Source organism: Pongo pygmaeus, chromosome 3 (genome assembly GCF_028885625.2).
Source record: "Pongo pygmaeus isolate AG05252 chromosome 3, NHGRI_mPonPyg2-v2.0_pri, whole genome shotgun sequence".
Lineage (NCBI taxonomy): Eukaryota > Metazoa > Chordata > Mammalia > Primates > Hominidae > Pongo > Pongo pygmaeus.
This window is the reverse complement of record NC_072376.2, coordinates 3,054,725-3,078,862: the sequence shown is the minus strand read 5'-3', so window position 1 is coordinate 3,078,862 and position 24,138 is coordinate 3,054,725. Positions and strand designations below refer to the sequence as shown.

Genomic DNA, 24,138 nt, shown 5'->3' with positions numbered 1-24,138 from the left:
CACTCTCCCTCTCTCCATTTCTGTGCCAGGCCCCTCTCTCACTTGAGGCATTTTCTAAATCACAGAAATGTGTCCTCTGAAGAAGTGGTTCGCCAGCTTTTAGTGTCACCAATCTTGTGGGTACTGTCTGTGCCAGGTCCCTTGCGTGCTCTGGCTCTCTCCCTCTTACACACACACACACACACACACACACACACACACACACACACACACACACACACACACACACACACACCCCCTCCTGAGGCCATGCCCTTCTCCTTTCCGTAGTGGAAAATGTATTGCATACAAAGGCCAGGGATGCAGGGCAGGGTGGACTGCACGTATTAGAAGATGCAGCACAGAACTGGAGAAGTGTGAACAGGGATAGAGGCCACCAGCGGTGGGATCCCTTAGTGACAATTCTCACCCCTGCCTCCAACTCTTGGTGTGCTCTTGGCAAAGCACCCGGAGAAAACCTGAGGAACAGCAGCAGCTCCCACTTCCCATCTTCCTCCAGGTCCACTGAGTGGTCTCCAAGGCTGCAAGGGGTCTCATCCCTCTGCTCAGCTCCCTGAATCAGCAGGTCCCTCCTCTGGGACAGGAGCCCAGGCCTGCAGCTCCCATCCTGGCACTGCTGTCCTCAGAGGCAGAGGGTCAGGCAGGCAGGAGGGAGTGCCAAGGCCTGGGTCTCCACCTGCCGCCAGTACAGTTCCTTGTACTTTCAGGGCAAAGGAACAAAAAGCACGGAAGTCGGCAGCTGTGGGACCCTCATGTGCTCATGCCGGAGGCACCCGCAGTTCTGAGAAACTTTTCACCCAGGACTTGTGCACTACAGTGAGTGTTTCAGTAAAGCGGTGGCTCCAAAGGCCACAGTCAGCACTGCTGTTAGAGTAGCTGCTCTTCACTCATTCATCCCCTCTAGGTGGGGAGGCAGAAGTGGACTGGCAGGCCCCACCCCTCGGGGACAGTCCAAAGGAAGGTGTCCCAACAGCATGCTCACAAGGAGGCACAGTGACCACTTCAGGGTCCTCAGTACGGGGCCAGGCCACAGTCCCAGGACCTCATGAGAAGCAGAGTGGGGACACGCATTCCAGACAAAGGAAGCAGGGCCTCACGGCTGTGGGAAACACAGGAATGAGAGAGAAAGCCAGCCCTGAGACCAGAAAGGGGACATGGGTGGCCAGGCATAGTGGCTCATGCCTGTAATCCCAGCATTTTGGGAGGTCAAGGCAGGAGGATCACTTGGGGCCAGGAGTTCAAAAGTAGCCTGGGCAACATAGGGAGACCCCCGTCTCTAGAAAAAAAGTAAAAATGAGCTGGGTGGCGTGTGGCTGGGGTCTCAGCTACTTGGGGGGCTCCACCAGCAGTGAGGCTGACAGTGACACCAGGCAGGGAGCCAGAGCACCGCTGAGGTCTGTGAGGGGCCCAGTGAGTGGCCAAAGGACACTGGGGTGACAGGGGAGGGAAGAAGAACCAGGTAGGACAGGCACCATGAGCAAAAGCCACATGCTAACTGCACCTGGTGATTCTGTATCTGTTGTAATAAAAAACCAAAAAACAAAAAACTGTGTTGCAGCCGGGCACAGTGGCTCATGCCTATAATCTCAGCACTCTGGGAGGCCAAGGCGGAGGACCACTTGAGGCCAGGAGTGCAAGACCAGCCTGGGCAACATAGTGAGACCCCCCATCTCTATTTTTGAAAAAAGAGAAAAACCGTGCTGTGCAGATCACTGCTCCTAGGGCTCTGCTCGTGCTGGCAATGCACTTACATCAGGACAGAAAGGGGGCTCCAGCATGTTTGCCTCCAGCCTCCTGAAGTTGATGTCCTTGAACACAGGGTGCTGCTTCACCCCAGCCGCTCCCTCGCCCCTGCAGCCCAGCCGCTCGCTTGGATTCTTGGTGAGTAACTGCAAGAGGCAGAAATGGAACCCACTTAAGCCTCTGGATAAAAATGAAAACTCAAAACTCCCCTCCATAATAATAACCAAAGGACTCGGGAGGGCAAAGAGCAGGTGCATCTAACAAATAATTTCTTTTTTTTCTTTTTTTTTTGTTTTGAGATGGAGTCTTGCTCTGTCACCCAGACTGGAGTGCAGTGGCATGATATCGGCTCACTGCAAGCTCTGCCTCCCAGGTTCACGCCATTCTCCTGCCTCAGCCTCCACAGTAGCTGGGACTACAGGCACCCGCCACCACGCCCGGCTAATTTTTTGTATTTTTAGTAGAGACGGGGTTTCACCGTGGTCTCAATCTCCTGACCTTGTGATCCACCCGCCTTGGCCTCCCAAAGTGCTGGGATTACAGGCATGAGCCACCACGCCCGGCCGCATCTAACAAATAATTTCAAAGCATCAACCAGACCTCAGGAACTCAGACTTTACTCATTAAATTATGGATGCTTTATAAAGGAGGGGGGCGAAGGTTTTGCCTTTGAGCTCTCAATAAATAAGGGGTTGGCTATGTTATTCCTTAAGTTAAAAAATTAATCATAAAAATTTGGGGATTTTTAAAGAGGAAACAGAAACTGTTGTGAATTTCAGAAATAACCACTAAGGACCTCATATGAGGCAGCCATTTAGTAAACCTAGTTCTAAAAATATATTCTTAATATGTTGGTATTCTAGTATATTCTTAAAATTACCAGAAAGTATCTCTTTAGAAAGTATTCCTTACATACATATTTACAATCATTACAAAGTCACATAAGCCTTCCTCCGCAATTCTTATCAATCAGAAAAAGCAGGGCTGTGCTCAAAAGCAACACGTGAAAGACCTGGACCCCTGAAATGTGACCTAGACCTGGGCTTGGGAAACCACAGTCCAGCCACCACAGGCACCAGCTGCCTGGTTTTGTAAACACGGCTTTGTCAGTACCACCCTTTTGCACTATAGCGGCAGAGCTGAATCGCTGTAATAGACCTGCAAAGTCTAGACGCTGTTTACCATCTTGCCTTACAGAAAAGTATGCTGATCCCTGGCCAACTCAAAGTCCCAAAGACCAGAAAGCATTCTGGTCTCCGCTTCTATCTCCCACCGCTCTCAGCTCCTTGCTAGGCTGTGCCTGCTCCAGGGCTGTGTCTACAAAGCTCTTTGGCTCGCTGACTCCTGCTAAATTCTTCAGGTTGTAGCTTTCTGGCCCCCATCCCTGCACTAGATTAGGCTCCCCAACTTTTTATGCCACAGCCTGAGGGCATCCTCCACTTCTCCTTGATGACAAGTATTTCTTGCAGAGAATGAGTCATTTGGATGCACCATTATTGCCAGGCTGTCCTGCTAGACTCAAAGCTTCCTGAAGCTAGGGCTGTGTGACTCTTGCCCACGGTGTTACCCCAGCACCTAGCCAGAGCAGGCGCTCAGTAACAGTTGCTCAGTGTGTTTATTCTTTGCATGCTTTGTTAATTTAAAGCAGATCTGAAGGCCAGGCGCAATGGCTCATGCCCGTAATCCCAGCCCTTTGGGAGGCCGAGGTGGGTGGATCACGAGGTCAGGAGATCAAGACCATCTTGGCCAACATGGTGAAACCCGGTCTCTACTAAAAATACAAAAATTAGCCGGGCGTGGTAGCACATGCCTGTAGTCCCAGCTACTTGGGAGGCTGAGGCAGGAGAATCCCTTGAACCGGGAGACGGATGCTGCAGTGAGCTGAGGTCGCACCACTGCACTCCAACCTGGGCCAGATCTGTTTCTTGAGACTCCATCTCAAAGAAACAACAATAAATAAATAAATAAATAAATAAATAAATAAATAAATAAAACAGATCTGAAAATTAAATGTAATGCAAATACCATTTCTGCATCTCAGGGACTCCACAGCCCCATGGTTGAGCTTGCTGCCAGCATACTCCACTCCCATTAAGGGCCAGGATGGTCTGAATGTGTGTGTCCCCCACAAATCTGTAAGCTGAAACTTAATCCCCAATGCAATGGTATTGACAGGTGGGACTTTTGGAGGTGATGAGGTCATGAAGGCTCTGCCCTCGTGAATGGGATTCGTGCCATTAGAAAAGGGGCCCCAGGGAGCTGGTTTGTCCTCTGCCCTGTGAGGGTGCAGTGAGAAGGCTCTATCTTTCTTTCTTTCTTTTTTTTTTTAAATATAGACGGCATCTCACTGTGTTACCCAGGCTGGTCTCTAGCTCCTTGGCTCAAGTGATCTCCCACCTCAGCCTCCCAAAGTGCTAAGATTACAGGTATGAGCCACCATGTCCAGCCAAGCTCCATCTTTGAAGCAGAGAGCAGCCCTCACCAACACCAAATCTGCAGGCATCTTGATCTAGGACTTCCAGCCTCCTGACTGAGAAAATAAACTCCTGCTGTTGATAAATTACTCAGTCTAAGGGATTCTGTCATATCAGCCCGAAGGAACTAAGACAGATGGCCTGACCAGGCAGCACAGAGCAGAGGAGAGGGGCTTGGTCTAAAAGCTGGGCTCAGGTCCAGCTGCCAGCAGTTGCTGTGTGACGTCATTAACCCATAGAACCCATTCTTTAAGAACGAACTGCTTCTCCTCTTAGTAATTATGGAGGATTATTTGCTACTAAACATTTTACATGTATTATTTCATTTTATCCTCCCAACAATCCTATAAAGTAAAAGCTACTCTCATCTACATTTCATAAATGAGAAACTGAGCTGGGAGAGATGATCCTGTAATGGGAGCTGAGACTCACCTGGCCCTAACTTCAAAGCTAGAGCTTCTCACACACAGCCGTCACTCAGACACCTCCTTTCCCAGCGCCTCCAACACCACGGATTTCATCCTGAAAACCCCAGAGCCTTTGTTTCTATCCACTTATGACACCCATTGCATCCTGCTTTATTTTTTTCTCCTCCCTGAGCCTAGCAGAACAAGTATGCATTCTGCTTTTTCTTTTCTTTTTTCTTTCTTTTTTTTTGAGACGGAGTCATGCTCTGTCGTCAGGCTGGAGTGCAGTGGCGCAATCTTGGCTCACTGCAAACTCTGCCTCCTGAGTTCAAGCAATTCTCCTGCCTCAGCCTCCCGAGTACCTGGGATTATAGGCGCCCACCACCGCACCTGGCTTTTTTTTTTTTTTTTTTTTAGTAGAGATCTTGGCCAGGCTGGTCTCAAACTCCTGACCTCGTGATCCACCTGCCTTGGCCTCCCAAAGTGCTGGGATTATAGGCATGAGCCACCGCACCCGGCCCATTCTGCTTTTTCACTGCAGTCATTTCTGTGTTTGTTTTAGGCGTAACATTAAACTGTGAGCTCTTAGGGGCAGACTCCATTTCTGGTACATATTCATACATTCTTGCAGCCCTGTCAGTGTACTGTGGGAGGAAGACTCCATTATTTAACAGTCAGCTCTAAGCAGAGTGAGCTAGCCGGGAGAACTCCCGGCTAACCCCTGGCTCCGGGACGAGCCTGTAGCACCCATGGCTTCATATATGGAAACACATGAAAAGGACATCAGAATAATTCCTCTCCAGCCACGGCCAGCCCACGTCAGTTACCCAGGCACAGCTGCTAGGAATGCCCACACCCAGGCAGGGGCCTATGCCTGGCTGCTTGGTCCTGTGGCCTTCTCTTCTGCAGTGACTGCATCCTCATCCCCACAGTGACCCCCAGCCACTCGCTCCCTGCTCACACCCCAGACTCTTGGCCAGCAAGCACTCTGTCAGCTCCACTCCAAGCAGCTTCCTCTCTGAGCGTCCCTCTCGTCTTTCTAACTCTGGCCTGGAGGTGCCTGGACTCCCAACTTGGACCGTGCTTTGCCTATCCTCTGTTGAACCTGCCGTTCCCTGTGTCCCTTTCCTCATGCACTGGAGCCAGTGTCGAGCCCATGGTCTGTCCTCTAGTCACTCCCTGGCATGCAGCCCGGCTCCCCCGCCTCTCTCTAGCTGCTGGACAAACCAGAGCTGGGCAAGTGCAGCTCCCTGCTGGCTCTGAGCCTGCGCCGTCCAGGTGTGGCAGGAGCCCAGCACACAACCATGGCCACTCCCCTCCCTTCAGGTCCGCATGGGCTCTTGATGCTGTTGAGGAAACCCCTGTTTTCCAGGCCTTCAAGCGTCCCCTTTCCTCACACCCGCCTCCCACCTTTGCTCCCCACTGGGGGCTGACCATCTGAGAAAAAGAAGCTCCATAAGAGACCGTTCACAGCCCTGGTCACATCTCCCCAGCTGTGCTGCACTGGCCACAGACTCTGCCTCCTCTCTGGTCACTGCCCACACACTCCCCGTGTGCTGGCTGCTGTCCTCCCCACTGCAAGGACTTGGCTCCAGCGAGTGCCCCCTTCCCTCCAGCCCATCTTGGAGTCAGCCTGAAGTCTTCTCCACCACCTGCCTTCAGGATCCATCCTGAATCTGACAGCGGTCATCTGCCATCACTTCTCACACCTGCTCTGCCACCACCGAGGTCTGCGTCACCTTTACTCTCACCTGAATCGCTGCAAAGCCCCCAATGGCCTTCCTCCTCCTTGTCCATTCATTCTCTCCCAGCGGCCGGCAAGCCCAGTCTCATCACATCACTCTTCACAGAGCCCTGCGATGGCTTCATGGCCATCAGAGGAAGCAACACTCAAGGCTTGATAATGATGACAATGACAGGTGACAGGTGGTTCAGCATGGCCTGGGCTTCCTGCTCTCTGTCCCGTCCCCCTCTAACCCCCTCCTGCTCTTGCCAGCAGCCTGCCACTGTGGCCTTGCTGTTGCAGACAACCTCTGTCTGCTCTGAGCAGCAGGCTGACCCCCTTTCTCCCCCAGAGCCTGCCGCCCCTCCAGGCAGTTCCCCGTCCTCCAGAGTGCGGGTCCTCCCCACAGCCCACACGTCTATGCATTTGTTCTGTTTCCTGTCAATTCTCGCTGGGAGGGCGGGGACTTCTGTTCTATTTGCTGCTGTTTCCCCCAATGCCTAGGACGGTGCCTGGAGCATACAAGATGCTCAATAAATCCTTGTTGAATGAAAATAAATGAAAAAAAAATGTGCTCAAAAAATGCTGGTTTAAAGTAAGTAACAAAGAGAGTTTCCCTCACTGATTGAGTATCTGGGCAGTGAGGGGTGGTAACACAGTCCAGTCCCAGAGGCACAGTCCAGTCCCTGACAGCCACTTGCTCATTCTGGGACCAGGGCCAGGTCTCTACCGCTTGGGGCTCATCTCCTTGCTGTGACTCGCGGGTGCCACTGTCAGCCTCAGAGGCTATTAGCACAGTTAAGGAATTGTCTGTCCAGCACCAGGCCCAGAGCCAGGCACACAGAAGGCCCTCAGGTCAGAGTGTCTCTGGGACTACAATCCCTGGCAGGTGGCTAAACCCTTACCATCTCAAAATACATGAAAGATTGGTTTTATGTCTAACTTTATATAAAATTGGTCAATGAAACAAGGCTCGGCTGTTTTCTGAAAACTGAATTAATAGCCTTGGTACCACTCTTCCCTTTCAGTGGCATCGTTTGAGAAAACAAACCATGAATTTTACTCTGTTTTGCTCTAATCAAAACCCAATTAAGTCATTTCCAGATCACGTCTGGAAACTTTTCTCACTGGCTCTTTTTGTCTGATGAAATTCCAGTGGCAGGAGCATGGGGAAGGAGGCAGGTAGACGTGAGCCTCCTGAGCACACGTGTCCTCCCTGCTGGGCCAGGAGGCAGGTGGACCTGAGCCTCCTGAACACGCGTGTCCTCCCTGCTGGGCCAAGAGACAGGTGGACCTGAGCCTCCTGAATACGCATGTCCTCCCTGCTGGGCTGCAGGGGCGGGGGCAGGGCCTGGGAGGTGAGTGGCCAGGGCTTGCTGAAGATGACAGACCAACTCTTTTTGTTATAGCTGCCAGTGAAAACAACTAGAATGAGTGAGAAGTGCCATTTCCCAGCCTCTACAGAGCCTGACTTACCATCCTGCAGATAGATTTGGCATCCTCTGAAAACTTCTCAGAATACTCCTCAGTATCATTCTTGATTCTTTGATCAACCTCCTCCCGTTTGACTTTCTCTTTGAATTTTTTGAATGGGGAATGTCCCTGAATCATTTCATAGATCAGACAGCCAAGTCCCCACCAATCGGGACTAAACGTATACTTTTCATTATTGACAACTTCAGGTGCTACACAACAAATACAGGAAATAGAAATTAAGTTAAATTTTGATTTTAAATTTTTTAATAATTTCCAATAATACAGTATACATTCAATGTGTGTGACAACATGGACGAACCTTAAAAACGTTATGTTAAGGCTGGGAGCGGTGGTTCACACCTATAATCCCAGCATTTTGGGAGGCCGAGGCAGGCAGATCGCCTGAGGTGAGGAGTTCGAGACCAACCTGGACAACATGGTGAAACCCCCGTCTCTACTAAAAATACAAAAATTAGCCGGGTGTGGCGGCAGGCACCTGTAGTCCCAGATGCTCAGGAAGCTGAGGCAGGAGAATCGCTTGTGCCTGGGAGGTGGATGTTGCAGTGAGCCAAGATCACGCCACTGCACTCTAGCCTGGGCGACAGACTGAGACTCCGTCTCAAAAAAAAAAAAAAAGTTCTGAAATTAGATGGTGGTGATGGTTGCATGACTCTGTGAAAATACTAAAATCCGTTGTATTACACACTTCAAACTGGTGGACTTGATGATATATGAATTATATCCCAATAAAGCTAATATTTTTAAACATTTGTATGATTCACAAGGGAAATGGTGGTCTAGGGAAGGCTCCACCTCCTGAAGGGGAGGCTCCACCTCCCTCCAGACACACAGAGCCATGCCCAGAGCGCCCCAAGTGTCATGTCTTGCCATCTATCCGGGGGCAGTGAAAAACCCCACAGGACGCAAGAGCAGAAAGCCACAAGACCTTGGGGTCTTCCCGCAGGACTCTGCGAGGCCCTCAGAGGCCACCCCTGGGGGTTGGCTGGCACTGCCCCCGGATCTTTGGAATAACCAGAGTGGGGTGATTTCCTGAGGCTCCGAGAGGCCGTCATGCACAGGGGAGGACACTAGCAGAGTGAGGAGACCTGCAGTGTCATCCCGATTCTGCCCTCACTTGGCTGAGTGACCTCAGGACTCACAACCTCTCAGGCCTCACCCCTCATCTGTAAGAAGGCAAGGGCAGCCTACAGCATCCCCAGCAGCCTTAACACTCTGACAGGTTAGAGATTCAAAACACCACTGCGCCATCTACTAGTGTGTCCAAACCGAGGCCCCGGTCCATTCAGGGTGGATTTCTCTGTGCTCTGAGGCACTCAGGCACCCGGATAGAAAGGACAAGGACGCCGAAAGCCTCTCACAAACCCATGTAGCCGACTGTTCCAACTCTTCCTCGAACCATCTGTCCTTCTGGGATCTCCATGGCCAAACCGAGGTCTGAAATCCGGATGTGTCCTGTGTGTTCAAATATGTTATTACACAGGTCACGGGGTAAGTAATGACACTTTTAACAACAGTTAAAATGGGAAAAAAGGCCCCTCAAAAACCATGGATGGAAAAATAGCATTTCATACTCTGGAACAGTAAATGTAAATGACTAACTTTTTCATGTTTAGTAAAATTCCATACAGTGCATTTTCACTAGCAGCAGGAAAATTCTATTTTTGCCTGGCTATTGATCAGGAAGCCCTTTAATCATAGACAACCACTTGATATGAGAGAAACACTGGATTTATTATTTTATGTCATATAACTTCCAGGTGCATCAATAAAAATATAATACATATTGTATCAACTACAGAACAGTAAATAAACACTTCCTGTCAGAGTACCAGTACTATACACAGGACAGCTACACATGAATGACATGGAGTTTTTCTCTTGAGAACAAATGGTAATAGAGTCAGGGAAATAATAAAAAAAATTAACGTACTTAGGGAACTATATAATGTGTTAATGCCTTGTATATAGGAGGATTTAAATATTTGTTGAATTCCTATGGAACTAACAAATTAGGCCAGACACGGTGGCTCACACCTGTAATTCCAGCACTTTGGGAGGCCAAGGTTGGAGGATTACTTGAGTCCCAGATTTTGAGATCAGCCTGGGAAACATGACAAGACCGTGTCTCTACAAAAAAAGATTTTTTTAAAAATTAGCTGGGTGTGATGGCACATGGCTATGGTCCCAGCTACTCTGGAGGCTGAGGCAGGAGGATCGCTTGAGCCCAGAAGGTCGAGGCTGCAGTGAATCATGATCACACCACTGCAGGGCAAGAGTGAGAATCTGTCTTAAAAAAATTATAAAGAAAATAAGAAATTATCGAAAACATTCTGTTGAGCGTGTAGAAAGATAAGCCAGCCCTGGAAGTGGACACTATCTTCAACTTATTCACCACTTATCCTCAGCTTCTAATATCATACCCCGGCTTACAGTAGGTGCTCAATAAATATTTATTGACGAAATGAATGAATAACCAATAAATGTTTGCTAAAAACTAAAAATATGCGACATGCCCTCCAAGGCACTGTAGTCATTTTAAAACAGTCTGCATGATGCTTTAGAGAGGAAAGCCGGCCTCTGACTCAGCTGCATGCACGTGCTACACCACACCCTGCCCTTGCTGTGTGCCCACTCTGGGAGGCAGGAAAGCACAGGGGTGAGGAGCACAGACCCAGCCAGATGGCGTGGGTCTGAGTCCTGGCTCCGCCATTTACTATCATGTCTCAGTTTCCTCCCCTTGTACAGATGCATTCTTTCAATAATCCAGATTTCATTTTCTTTTCTTTTTTTTTAATTTTGTAGAGACAGGGTTTGGTCATGTTGCCCAGGCTGGTCTTGAACTCCTGGGCTCAAGCGATCCTCCCACCCCGGCCTCCCAAAGTGCTGGGATTACAGGCGTGAGCCACTGCGCCTGGCCAGATTTCATGTATTTTTCATTTAAGTAGAGTGCTAACATGTTGTGACTTATTTTTTTGGTACCATTGTCTTATTTTTCTTATAAAAATTGATTTTTTAACTAAGAAATGCAACTTAAAACTACACTGAAATACCAAATCCCGGCTAACAAACTGACAAAAACTCCAAAGTTTGAGAACTCGGTCTGCTGGCGAGGCTGTGGGGAAACAGGTGCTCTCATGCACTGCTGGTTGGAATACAGACGGGACAACACACCCTGGAGGGGAATCTGGCAATATCTGGCAAATCGCATATGAATTCACCCACTTCTAGGACTGTATCAAGGATACATTCAACAAAATAGGAAATTACATGTGCACAAAGCTCTCCATCGTGGCACTGACGGAAACAGCACGAGCGGAGATGACACGCCCACCAGCGAGGGCTGCAGGAGACACGGCAGACAGACGGAAGCAATCCACGAGTGTTGCAGAGCCATCTCCACCATATATTCAGTGAAATAGCCATGTGGAGGACAATACGTGTGGTCTACTACTTTATTTAAGAAACGAGTGGAGAACAAATATATCTACACATATAGCGTATGTAAATGAAGGAATGAAATATGAGTTAAAACAATTACTTGGGGGTGGTCAGGGATGGAATCTAGACATCTTACAATACACTCTATTTTGCAGTTTTATCTTTGGAACCACATAAATGTTTTACATAATTATAACATTAAAAAATTAGATTGCTAAAAATTGAAAGCAAAATTAAGAAAATGAACCTAATGGTGTATCCAGCTGGTGGTTTAACCACACAGAAGGGAATGATACTGAGTGGCTTTTTTTTTTTTTTTTTTGAGATAGAGTCTTACTCTGTCACCTAGGCTGGGGTGCGATTGCATGATTTCAGCTCACTGCAACCTCCACCTCCCAGGTTCAAGCAATTCTCATGCCTCAGCCTCTCAAGTAGCTAGGACTACAGGCGTGCACCACCACACCTGGCTAAGTTTTGTATTTTTAGTAGAGACAGGGTTTCGCCATGTTGGCCAGGCTGGTCTTGAACTCCTGACCTCAGGTGATCCACCTGCCTTGGCCTCCCAAAATACTGGGATTACAGGCATGAGCCACTGTGCCCGGCCTCTGAATGACTTTAAATTAATTTGAGTGAACAACCCTAGAACCAAAGAACTTTTGCTAATGACTAAAAGAACTGCAAAGAAATCTTTTACTGTTTTTTTTTTGTTGTTGTTGTTGTTCATTTGTTTGTTTTTTGAGATGGAGTCTCACTCTGTCGCCCAGGCTGGAGTGTAGTGGTACGATTTCGGCTCACTGCAACCTCTGCCTCCCGGGTTCAAGTGATTCTCCTGCCTTAGCCTCCTGAGTAGCTGGAATTAGAGGTGCACTGCCATGCCTGGCTAATTTTTGTAGTTTTAGTAGAGACAGGGTTTCACCATGTTGGCCAGGCTGGTCTTGAACTCTTGACCTCAAGTGATCCACCTGCCTCGGCCTCCCAAAGTGCTAGGATTATAGGTACAAACCACCACGCCTGGCCTACAATTTTTTTAAATTAGCCAGATATGGTGGCTCATGCCTGTATTCCCAGCTACTCAGGAGGCTGAGGCAAGGCAGATTGCTAGAGCCCTGGAGGTCAAAACTGCAGTAAGGCATGATCGCACCATAACAATTAAAATATCCTTAATCGCTGCTGGATGTGGTGGTGCATGCCTGAAACTCCAGCTACTCGGGAGGCTGAGGCAGGAGGATCGCTGAGGCCCAGGAGTTTGAGGTTGTAATTGTGCCACAGTTGCACCTGTGAGTAGCTACCGCACCCAGCCTGGGTAGCATAGAGAGACCCTGACCTTAAAAAGAACTTTAAAAAAAGGAAAACTATGGTCATCAGCATCAGAGGACTGTGGTCGCCAAGAGAAGAGACAGTGAACTGGCCCAGCGACCATCCTGGCATCCCACCCGGGAGTGCCTTTCAGATGGTGGTGCAGGAGGGGAGCCTGGGCAGAGCACGGGTCTTGCTAAGTTAGCCAGGCAGGGGTTAGCACTGGGGAAAGATGGCTCAGCTCAAATGTGTGGGGTAAAGTTCTAAAGAAGAGAGAACTACACAGAAAAATCTCCTAAAAACACAGAAAAAGGTTATCAGTGTGCTCCCCGCCTTGTTTTCACTTTTGTTTCTCATTATTCTCCCTTTATGTTTCTTTATGTTTATGAGCAAGCACACTACACACAATTCCCTGCTTTGTTTACACAAAAGGGAGCACACTACACACACACTCTGCACCATACCCTGTTCTGATCAACCACATAGCTTGGAGATTGCTCCACTTTGCATACAGAGCACGTTCTACCTACCCTTGTTAAGCCACTTAACAACTTAAGTGAACAGCTTCGCTCACGTGGGTGAGCTTGGGTGCCCTCCCCACCCAAGCCACCTCTGGCTAGCAGCACAGCACCAGGAATGAACCACAGGCTTAGTCAGGAGCTAAGGACACAACCTTGGGCTGGTTTGATTCCTACATCTTGGTATGGCCTTCTATAAAATGAGAATTCCAGTACCCTCCTTCCTCACACGGCAGGGTGTCATACATGAATTAGATAAGCATGAAAGCATCTGGCAGAGGCGTAAAAGGAGACTAGCATTCCAAGTCCCCCACGACTGCCCTCAGTCTCTGCCTTAGACGCCTGTCCTCTTCTCGGCAGGACCCACTTACCTTGCCATATGTGCTCTACCAGACTGTAAGACCCTTCTTTGCCAAGAAAACTCACTTGAAAGAAGCTCTCTCCCAGCACTGCTTGCGAGCTATGTGTGAGCTCAAGCACCCACCCCAGCACTGCTTGCGAGCTATGTGTGAGCTCAAGCACCCACCCCAGCACTGCTTGCGAGCTATGTGTGAGCTCAAGCACCCACCCCAGCACTGCTTGCGAGCTATGTGTGAGCTTAAGCACCCACCCCAGCAGTGCAACCATCCTTGCATTCTGGGTATGACTCTCCCTTAGAGGAACCAAGGTGGCATGCACACCCGTGCTGCTGACAAGGAGCCTGCTGAAAAGGGCCACTCCCTGTCCACCATTACAGGGTCTCCAAGCAGCCATCTGCACCCTGCTCTGTGACACATGCTATGTGACAAGAGGACAGCACCAGGGGCAGCATGACAAAGTTTAGAGGGGAATGGAAATGAAAAAGGAATAAAGCAAGAGGTGGGTCAACAGCAAGAAACAAGAGAGAGAAAACGTTCTGACTTTGTGTTTACTTTAATGTGCTTCTAGGTGGGGCACAGTGGCTTATGCCTGTAACCCTAGTGCTTTGGGAGGGAAGGCAGGAGGATTGCTGGAGGACAGCAGTTTGAGAACAGCCTGGGCAACATAGCATGACCTCTATCTCTACAAAAAAATTTAAAAAATTAGCCAAGCATTGTGGCGCACACCTGTAGTCCCAGCTATGCAGAAAGCTGAGATGGGAGGGTCGTTTGAGCCCAGTAGTTCAAGGCTGCAGTGAGCTATGATTACACCACTGCACTCCAGCCTGGGCGACATAGCAAGACCCTGTTTTAAAAAAAAAGGCTTCTAAAACACAATCATTAATTGAAAATTATGACCATCTCTGCTTCTTGCTTAAACACAGGGGAATGACCAAATTGTCAGTATTTCATCTTTTTAAAATGAACACATACCACAGAGTTTTTCTTTTTGTTGTTGTTTCCATTCTCTATTAATTATTAAGTCCACTTTCTGCATCCAACTTTCTGTATCCAAGTCCCTCTAACAAAGTCTACCCGTTAGATGTGAAAGGCTTGCCCACTTACCATGATCATCAAGGAGAATATTCTCAGGCTTCAAGTCTCTACAAGGAAAGAACAACAAAAGTCTCAATTATTCAGAAGTTGGCACTGTGATTCCTGAGTACCCAGTAGGAACAACCAGTGTGAGCAAGGGCTAGCACGGCAAAACACAAAACTGCCCTTCATGAGCCATGGCAAACAGGCAGGACAAGAATGTTACAAAATTCATCTCAGCAAACAGCTCACATATGACGACAGTGTAAAATGAACTGCTTTGCATAGTTACACAGATTTGAAGAATTTCAGTGATTAAATATGCAGCCCAGTAGTAAGGAAAGCAAACGGTCCTTAATGAACATGGCTCAATTTCTCTTACCATTAACATATTTTAAGTGTTTCAAAAACTGAAAATTCCCCATATTAGAATGCCTCAAGCTGGGTGCAGTGGCATGTACCTGTAGTCCCAGCTACTCAGGGGGCTGAGGTGGGAATGTCACTTGGGCCATTGGTCATTCATTCAACAAATGCTTGGTGATACCTACTGATGGTGAGTCCTGTGGACACAGCGGTGGATGGGGCAGACATGGTCCAGCCCCCGCTGAGTGCAGGCGGGTGAGGCAAGTGGGTATCAGTGGTTAGAGGACGAGCCAAAGCTTACATGAGAAAATCCAGCTCATCTTGAGACTGAAGCCAAACACGGCGGCTCAGCCGTAGTCACCTGTGAAGTGTGATTTACTCCAAGTGTAACAAAAGAATCAAATCTCCTACGGGTGTGTTCCATGCTCCAATACCACCAGACTCTTACCTCTAAGCAATGGCAACAAGGCTTCCTCAACTCAGGTGACCACCTCTGTGTCTAGAGGACTCATAGCCAGGGCAGCAATCCACCCCTTGCTCAATGCTCAAGGTGCAGAGGTGTCAGCCCCACTGCCAAGCCTGGTCTCTGGTCCTTGAGAGATATTTATCCCATATTGGCTGTGGGATATATAAGATAAGGAGAAGCCAAAGGTCCATCAGAATAGGGAGAAGTGAGATCAAGGACTCCCAAGAAGTTCATTGTCGGCGTGACCAGCTGAGTAGACAACATGGGGAAGACTTGGAGGATGTGGGGGAGGGGGCACATCCTCATGCTCACACCCTCGTGCTGTGTGGGCTAACTCTGGGTGGATGAGCAGGAGTCTCTCAGAATGACAGGAAGAGGGGCTGGGTGGAGAGTGGCACCCACACAGGAACACCTTGTGCAAAGGTGCAGTGAGGTGAGGACACCTGAGCAGCTGAAACTCTCACATGACAAGGGCAGGGGGTGCCCCTGTGGGAGCAGCAGGACCTAAGGCTGGAGGGCTCCATGGGGAGCTGCATCACAAAGGCCATGAGGGCCGGGCTTGCAAGGTGACAAGGGAGACACCATCAGGTCGCACAGCAGGCCCCCTTCCCTTGGATATCAAAATCCAAGGGTCCTCAAGTCCCTGATATAAAATGGTACAGAATTTCCATATAACCTACACACATCCTCCCAATTACATTAAATCACCTCTAGATTACACATACTACCGGACACAATGTAAATGATATGTAAATCGTTATTATACTATATTGTTTAGGGACTAGTGACAAGAACAAAGTCTACATGTTCAATACAGACACAACCATCCTTTTTTTTCTGAATATTTTCTTTTTTTCCCCCTTTCACCCTGTTGAGCAGGATTTTCTGAATATTTTCGATTCACAGCTGGTTGAATCTACAACATGGAACCCATGGATATGGGGGACTGACTATAACTGGTAGATGAACCCACAGAAGGGAGGAAATGAAATTGCCCAGGGAGAGTGATTGAGAAGAGACTCAGAGCCCAGGAACTCCAGCATTTAAGGGATAGGGATAGGAGGGGGAATTGTTTTTTCCTAAAACTAAATACATTGATTACACTAAACTATTCAGTTTAATTTAATTTTCTTTACTAAATTCTAAGATGCAAAAAAGAAACTACTATTTCAAGACATTAAATTGTTATGTTATATGGCAGGACATAATAGATCCTTATCAGAATTATCAAAATACCTAAGAACCTTGGAAACGGGCTCTTCTTATGCTTACATGAGTAGCAGTACCTTTATTTGATCAACTTAACCAGTAAAAAACAAACTTCTGCTTCAAAAAGACAATTTATTAGAGATTTAGGCTGGGCACGGTGGCTCACACCTGTAATCCCAGCACTTTTGGAGGCCGAGGCCCGTGGATCACCTGAGGTCAGGAGATCGAGACCAGCCTGGCCAACATGGTGAGACCCCATCTCTAGTAAAAACACAAAAAATTAGCTGGGCATGGTGGCAGGTGCCTGTAGTCCCAGCTACTTGGGAGTCTGAGGCAGGAGAATCGCTCGAACTGCAGTGAGCCGAGATTGTACCATTGCACTCCAGCCTAAATGACAGAGTGAGACTCATCTCAAAAAACAAAACAAAAAAACACCCAGGGCCCTCTGACTGGCCATATTTCCAATAGTGTAAGTGACCACCCCTATAAATCACCATCGAGGGGCTCCCAGCTACTCTCCTGCCCAGCCTGGAAACAGCCAGTGTGAATCAGGGAAGCCTGGGGCTGGGAGAAACCGGCTCCAAGACTTGCAGGCTCCATTAAGTAGCACCGTTCTTACCTGTATACAATTCTTTCCCTCTGTAAATCTTCCAAGCCGCAACACAGCTCTGCAGCATAGAAAATGGCTCTCTGCTCATCAAAGCCGGGATTGCCCAGGTTGTAAATGTGAAACTTCAAATCCCCTCCATTCATAATGGTGAGCACCAAGCACAAGGCATCTTTGGTTTCATAAGCATAGGCTAAACTAACCTAAAGACAGCAACATCATAAAAACAGAACACGAACTTACTCTTTCATTGGTGATTTCCTCTATTTGCTAACAATATGCAAATAATCCGTGTTAGGTTTACAATCAGAACATGTGAATATTATATATTTCAGAGAAATGTACAGGACACATCATGTGCCTCTTGGACCTTGGCATACTGAAGATTTTACCGCAGCTGTGTAGCCAAAAGAGAGGACTTTCTACAACTAAGTGAAAAAGTGGTGAAACTTCACCAAGATACTTGGGATCATGACTCCTCTGTGTTGTGCTCTCATCACTTGAGCCCTGACATTCCGTACTTCCCAGGCAACCACATTCAGCACATAAGCTATGCCCCACCAGCAGTGCAAGAGAGGTCTTACTGTGCCACATCCTTCCAACATTTTGTGCTGTCAATCTTTTTAGTTCGAATCATGCTGGTGGAGTAGTCTCTTACTGTGGTCTTAATTTGCATTTCTCTATATATGCAAAGATAGGGGACACTTTCATATAATTAACAGCCATTTGGATCCTCTTGTGAAATGCCTAGTCTATTTTCCCCCAATTTTTCTATTGGTTTGTATGTCAATTCACATACACATACACACACACACACACACACACACACACACACCCTGCTGGGATTTTGATGGGGCTGCATTCAATTCATTTAATCTATAGATCAATTAGGGGAAACCAGCATCTTTACAGCATCGGGTCTTCCAATCTGGGAACATGGTCTCCCCCCATTTATTTAGACCTTCTTTCTTTATTTTTTTGAGACAGAGTCTTGCTCCGTCACCCAGGCTGGAGTGCAGTGGCACCATCTTGGCTCACTGCAACCTCTGTCTCCCAGGTTTCAAGCAATTCTCCTGCCTCAGCCTCCCGAGTAGCTGGGATTATAGGCACCTGTCACCACGCCTGGCTAATTTTTGTATTTATAGTAGAGATGAGGTTTCACCATGTTGGCCAGGCTGATCTCAAACTCCTGACCTCAAGTGATCCACTTGCCTTGGCTTCCCAAAGTGCTGGGATCACGGGCGTGAACCACAGTGCCTAGCCTCCTTCTTTAATTTCTTATAATAACATTTTACAGTTCTCAGTGTAGAAGTCTTGCATATTTTTGTCAGCTCTTTGCCTAGAGTTATTTTTTAAGAGACAGGGTCTTGCTATGTTGCCCAGGCTGGACTCAAACTCCTGGGCTCAAGTGATCCTCCCATCTCAGTCACCCAAGAAGCTGGGACTACAGGTGCACACCACCTCGCCGGGCCTTTTCTTAGATTTTGTTGTTTCTTGATGCCATTGTAAATGGTATCAGTAACATTTCTATTTTCTAATTGTTAGTGGCTGATTCACATTTAATCACTTGGTTAAATCCTTAATAGGTTATCTAAAAATCTGGGAATGTCTCCACATACAATGATGTTGTTTGAAAATAATGAGTTTTGGCCAGGTACAGTGGTTTACACCTATAATGCCAGCAGTTTGGGAGGCCTAGGTGGGAGGATCACTTGATCCCTGGAGTTCCAGACCAGCCTGGGCAATATAGTGAGACCCCCATCTCTATCTAAAAAAAAAAAGAAAGAAAGAAAAAGGAAAAGAAAATGATAAGGGTTTTTTTTTAACCTTTTTTCTTCTTTTCTCTAACCTTAATCCCTTTCACTTTTTCCTTTACCTTACTGCACTGGCCAGAATTTCCAATATCATGTTGAATTGAAATTGTCAGCAGGTATCTAGCCTCATTCCAAATCTCATGGGAAAAAGCTTTTAATATTTTCATATTAAGTATGATTGTGCTAGAGATTTTCTGAAGGAAGTTCCTTTCTGTACCTGGTTTGCTTCGAGTTTTTAAGCATGACTGGGCATTAGCTTCTATCAAAAGCTCTTCCTGCAGCTATTGAGATGACCATATGGTTCTTCCCTTTATTCTGGTAATGTGATAAATTACATTATTTGATTTTCATTCCTGGAATAAATCCAACTTGGTCATGATGTATTAAAACAGTAAAAGAGGTGCTGAGAATGGAGGAGAGGAGGCCCCAGCCGGCATGCAACAGCCCACAGAATTAAACCACAAGGAATTCTCACTGGCCCTTGAATTAGTAAGGATCCCTTACTTTCTCTCCTCTTGTGAATATTCATTCAACATCTGCTCAATATATATTAAAATTGTATTGAGAATCTTTTATCACGCCAGCCTTGTTGTGGGCAGCGGGGATGCAGTGGTGAGCATGGCCCTGAGGAGCTCTGTCCTAATATCGTGGTAGAGGAGGCCTGGGCAGTTACAGATGACAGATGAACCAATGCAAACAAACCATCCAACAGAATGATGGGCGACTCGCAGACTGCCTATGGGGAGGGAGACCCAGGGCAAGAGGGAAAGGCAGTGATGCTTCAGGCAGAGTGCGGTCAGACCCCAGGCCTGATGTAGCAGAGGCTGCAGGAGCCAGGTCCCTCAGTGCCTGAAAGGCCAGAACTGAGTCTAATTTTATTCTCGGACTGACAGGTGGCCACTGGAGTTTTTAATCAGGAAAGTGGATGACTAATTTGACTTTCCCAGACTGCCTTGCACTGCGCCGTGGAGAACAGACTGTGAGTGGCGAGGGTGCAGGCAGGGGCAGGGGGCTCCAGGGAGAGGCGTTACTGCCACGGGTCAGGGCGCAGCAGGGATGAACATGCCACCGCAAGCAGGGAGAAAACACCATCCCAGAAGGGGAAAAATGTCTCTAGCTTCCTTGGGAGAGGCCAAAAATATAGAAATCAAAGCATTGAAGCAAAAGAAACTGTAACAACTGCTTCTGTTCTTTTCATAAAGCTGGATTGTGGATTTCTATGTTCCAAGGTAGTTACACCAGGTTTTTTTTTTGTTTTTTTTTTTTTTTTGCTTTGTTTTGTTTTTGAGATGGGATCTCACTCTGTCACCCAGGCTGGAGTGCAGTGGGCAATAATGGCTCACTGCAGCCCTGACCACCTGGGTTCAAGCAATCCTCCCACCACAGCCTTCTGAGCAGCTGGGACTACAGTCACACACCACCATGCCTGGCTAATTTTTTTTTTTTTTTTTTTTTTTTTGAGATGGAGTCTCACTCTGTCACCCAGGCTGGAGTACAATGGCGCGATCTGGGCTCACTGCAACCTCCGCCTTCTGAGTTCAAGCAATTCTCCTGTCTCAGCCTCCCAAGTAGATGGGATTACAGGTGCTTGCCACCATACCCAGCTAATTTTTGTATTTTATTAGATACAGGGTTTCACCATGTTGGCCAGGCTGGTCTTGAACTCCTGACCTCAGGTGATCTGCAGGCCTTGCCTCCCAAAGTGCTGGGATTACAGGGCGTGAGCCACAGTGCCTGGCCTTTTTAAAAAATTTTTTTTGTAAAGGCCAGGCTTGGTGGCTCACACCTGTAATCCCCAGCATTCTGGGTGGCCAAGGTGGGTGGATCACAAGGTCAGGAGTTTGAGACCAGCCTGGCCAACAAAGTGAAACCCTGTCTCTACTAATAATACAAAAAATTAGCTGGGTGTGGTGGTGGGCGCCTGTAAAACCAGCTACTTGGGAGGCTGAGGCAGGAGAATCACTTGAACCCGGGAGCTGGATGTTGCAGTGAGCCGAGATCACGCCACTGCACTCCAGCCTGGGAGACAGTGCAAGACTCTGTCTCAAAAAAAAAAAAAAAAAAAAAAATAGGGAGATGGGGGTCTCCCTGTGTTGCCCAGGCTGGTTTCAAACTCCTGGGCTCAAGTGATCCTCCCACCTTGGCCTCCCAAAGTGCTGAAATGACAGGCATGAGCCACCAAGCCCAGCTGAAAAATATGTTTAAAGCAACTCCCAGATAAGCCCATTTTATTAAAGATTTTCAAGTAATTGCATGTGAGAGTGACATACCAAATACACCCACTGTGCTATTTTTTTTTTTTTTTTGAGATGGAGTCTTGCTCTGTCGCCCAGACTGGAGTGCAGTGGCGTGATCTTGGCTCATTGTAAGCTCCGCCTCCCGGGTTCACACCATTCTCCTGCCTCAGCCTCCCAGTAGCTGGGACTACGGGTGCCTGCCACCAGGCCTGGCTAATTCTTTGTATTTTTAGTAGAGATGGGGTTTCACCATGTTAGCCAGGAGGGTCTCGATCTCCTGATGCCTGCCTCGGCCTCCCAAAGTGCTGGGATTAAAGGTGTGAGCCACTGCGCCCGGCCCCACACTGTGCTATTAAATGCAGATGCTGGCTGTGAAGGTACACTGGGAACATTTGTCCCCCTGCACAAAGCAGCTGACCTCAGGGCTAAGAAATAAATGGCTTGGAGGAAATAGCTCTAACACTACAAATCATTTTATAAATTCTCGTCCACACTCTCCCTTCAACCAGTCTTCATACTTCAGTAGCTGCTACAGGACATATGTAATTAGGTAGAGAGAAACTGGGTTTGGAGATGAGAACCACACTATACAATGCACACCGTAAAGCCTGGAACTGCTCCCCTGAGCTCATATCAGTCCGCCCAATGTTCTATTCTTTCCAGAAAGGTGGGAAGGTGGGATTTGGGCTTCATACAATTGGGATATGCTAGTTGACGGCCTAGCGGTAAACTTCCCAGAAAAAGGAAAAGATGGAAAACAGATTGAGGCCAGAGGGAGGAGGTCCACATGAGAAGAGGGGCTAGAGAAAGTATCCTCAGCCAGATGTGGTAGCTCACACCTGTAATCCCAACACTTTGGGAAGCTGAGGCAGGTGGATCACTTGAGCCCAGGAGTTCAAGACCAGCCTGAGCAACATAGGGAGATCTCATCTCTCTCTTTTTTTTTTTTGAGACGGAGTCTCACTCTGTTGCCCAGGCTGGAGTGCAGTGGTGCAATCTCAGCTCACTGCAACCTCCGCCTCCCAGGTTCAAGTGATTCTCCTGCCTCAGCATCCCAAGTAGCTGGGACTACAGGCACGCACCACCAGGCCCAGCTAATTCTTTTTGTATTTTTAGTAGAGATGGGATTTCACCATGTTGGTCAGGCTGGTCTCAAACTCCTGACCTCAGGTGATCCACCCTCCTCAGCCTCCCTAAGTGCTGGGATTACAGGTGGGAGCTACCGTGCCTGGCCAGAGATCTCATCTCTAAAAATAAGAATAAAAATAAAAAAATTAAAACCTAGCTGGGCATGGTGGTGTGTGCCTGTGGTCCCAGCTGCTTGGGAGGCTGAGGTAGGAGGATCACTTGGACCTGGGAGGTCGAGGCTGCAGTGACCCAAGATTATGCCATTGCGCTCCAGCCTGGACAACAGAGCGAAACCCTGTGTCAAAAAAAAAAAAAAAAAAAAAAAAGAGAGAGAGAGAGAGAGAGAAGGTATTCTCAAGCACAGCCAAGTCACAGTGTCCCGGGGGCCAGAGAAATTGACTGGAGGCTGACAGCAAACTGATAAGCTCTGGCTGGCTGTGATAAGGGAAAGGAAAGGGCAATTCACCAAGAAACACAAGGTAACTAACGGACCGGACAAGCCTCTGCAAGCTGGCAGGTGTGAAGAGTGACAGAAGGGAGGCAGGGTACTACAGATTCATAACAAACCAGAAGTTAGAAGCAGTATCACTACTTTTACGTTTTCTAAGGTTTGAATAAGAAAGAAGAGAGCTGTTACTAAAAACGAAACAGTTACTAAAAGGAGCAAAACCCCACATAAACTCAGAAAACAAGAAATGACTTCCACGGCTTCAATGAGAGTGAGCTGAGCGGCATGTCGGCTGACAAAAGGGCTACGAATCAAACAATGCACAGTGAAGACTAAGAGGAGACACTTACTACGAATCTACTTTGCACTTTCTCCAGAATTCTTTTTTCATTTAGAGTCATAGCTTCACCTTTCCTCTTCTTTATTCTTTTTTTTTGTAGCTTTTTACAGGCATACATTTTTCCTGTGGCTCGCACTTGACAGGCGAAAACCTAGTTTAAACAGCAAAATAAAGGAGGTTTATGTCCACCTGACATTTCTTAGGCCACAAGAAGGAAACTCTTTGCTTGATGAGACCCTCACTGGCAGAGACCAGCAGCAGTGCATGAGGAGCCCAGACCGTTTCAAACGTGGGCGTTGTCAGTGTGAGTCGGCTCCTCCTCTCAGTGACGCGCTGCGCTATATCAACTCTAAGACAGTGTACAAATGGAACTAGTTGGCATAGGTGATCACGGTAAATCTGTTTAATTTTTAAATGTCCCCATATGTCTATTTTACTTTTTGTAAAAGTGCAAAAGTTTTAAAAAGTAAAACTGAAAAGATTCTTTTTTCAGCTGGGCATGGTGGTTCATGCCTATAATCCCAGCACTTTGGGAGGCCAAGGCAGGCAGATCACCTGAGGTCAGGAGTTCGAAACAAACCTGGCCAACATGGCGACACCCCGTCTCTACTAAAAATAAAAAAATAAAAAAATTAACTGGGCATGGTGGCGGGTGCCTGTAGTCCCAGCTACTCCAGAGGCTGAGGCAGGAGGATCACTTAAACCCGGGAGGCGGAGGTTGCAGTGAGCTGAGATCGCACCACTGCACTCCAGCCTGGGCGACAGAGTGAGATTCCATCTCAGGATTCTCCTGCCTCAGCCTCCCGAGTAGCTGGGATTACAGGTGCCCGCCACCATGCCTGGCTAATTTTTCTTGTATTTTTAGTAGAGACGGGATTTCGCCACGTTGGCCAGGCTGGTCTTGAACTCCTGACCTCAGGTGATCCACCCACTTTGGCCTCCCAAAGTGCTGGGATTAACAGGTGTGAGCCACTGCGCCTGGCCTAAAAAGATTCTT

The 24,138-nt window shown here is 47.8% G+C and overlaps 1 protein-coding gene across 19 annotated transcripts in view; it reads right to left on the bottom strand.

The window, feature by feature from the left end:
* GRK4 (G protein-coupled receptor kinase 4) overlaps nucleotides 1-24,138 on the bottom strand; it is an 80,105-nt gene that overhangs the window by 3,013 nt on the left and 52,954 nt on the right. For 16 of the 19 annotated variants that reach the window (XM_054486619.2, XM_054486625.2, XM_054486633.2 and 13 more), the window contains 6 exons: nucleotides 23,152-23,292; nucleotides 17,187-17,377; nucleotides 14,560-14,597; nucleotides 9,207-9,296; nucleotides 7,824-8,032; nucleotides 1,752-1,889 (listed from right to left, as the gene is read on the bottom strand). In XM_054486619.2, the coding sequence (XP_054342594.1) occupies nucleotides 1,752-1,889; nucleotides 7,824-8,032; nucleotides 9,207-9,296; nucleotides 14,560-14,597; nucleotides 17,187-17,377; nucleotides 23,152-23,292 (807 nt within the window). The remainder of the gene's footprint in view (nucleotides 1-1,751; nucleotides 1,890-7,823; nucleotides 8,033-9,206; nucleotides 9,297-14,559; nucleotides 14,598-17,186; nucleotides 17,378-23,151; nucleotides 23,293-24,138) is intronic. The other 3 variants (XM_063664438.1, XM_054486630.2, XM_054486636.2) reach the window with 2 other exon arrangements.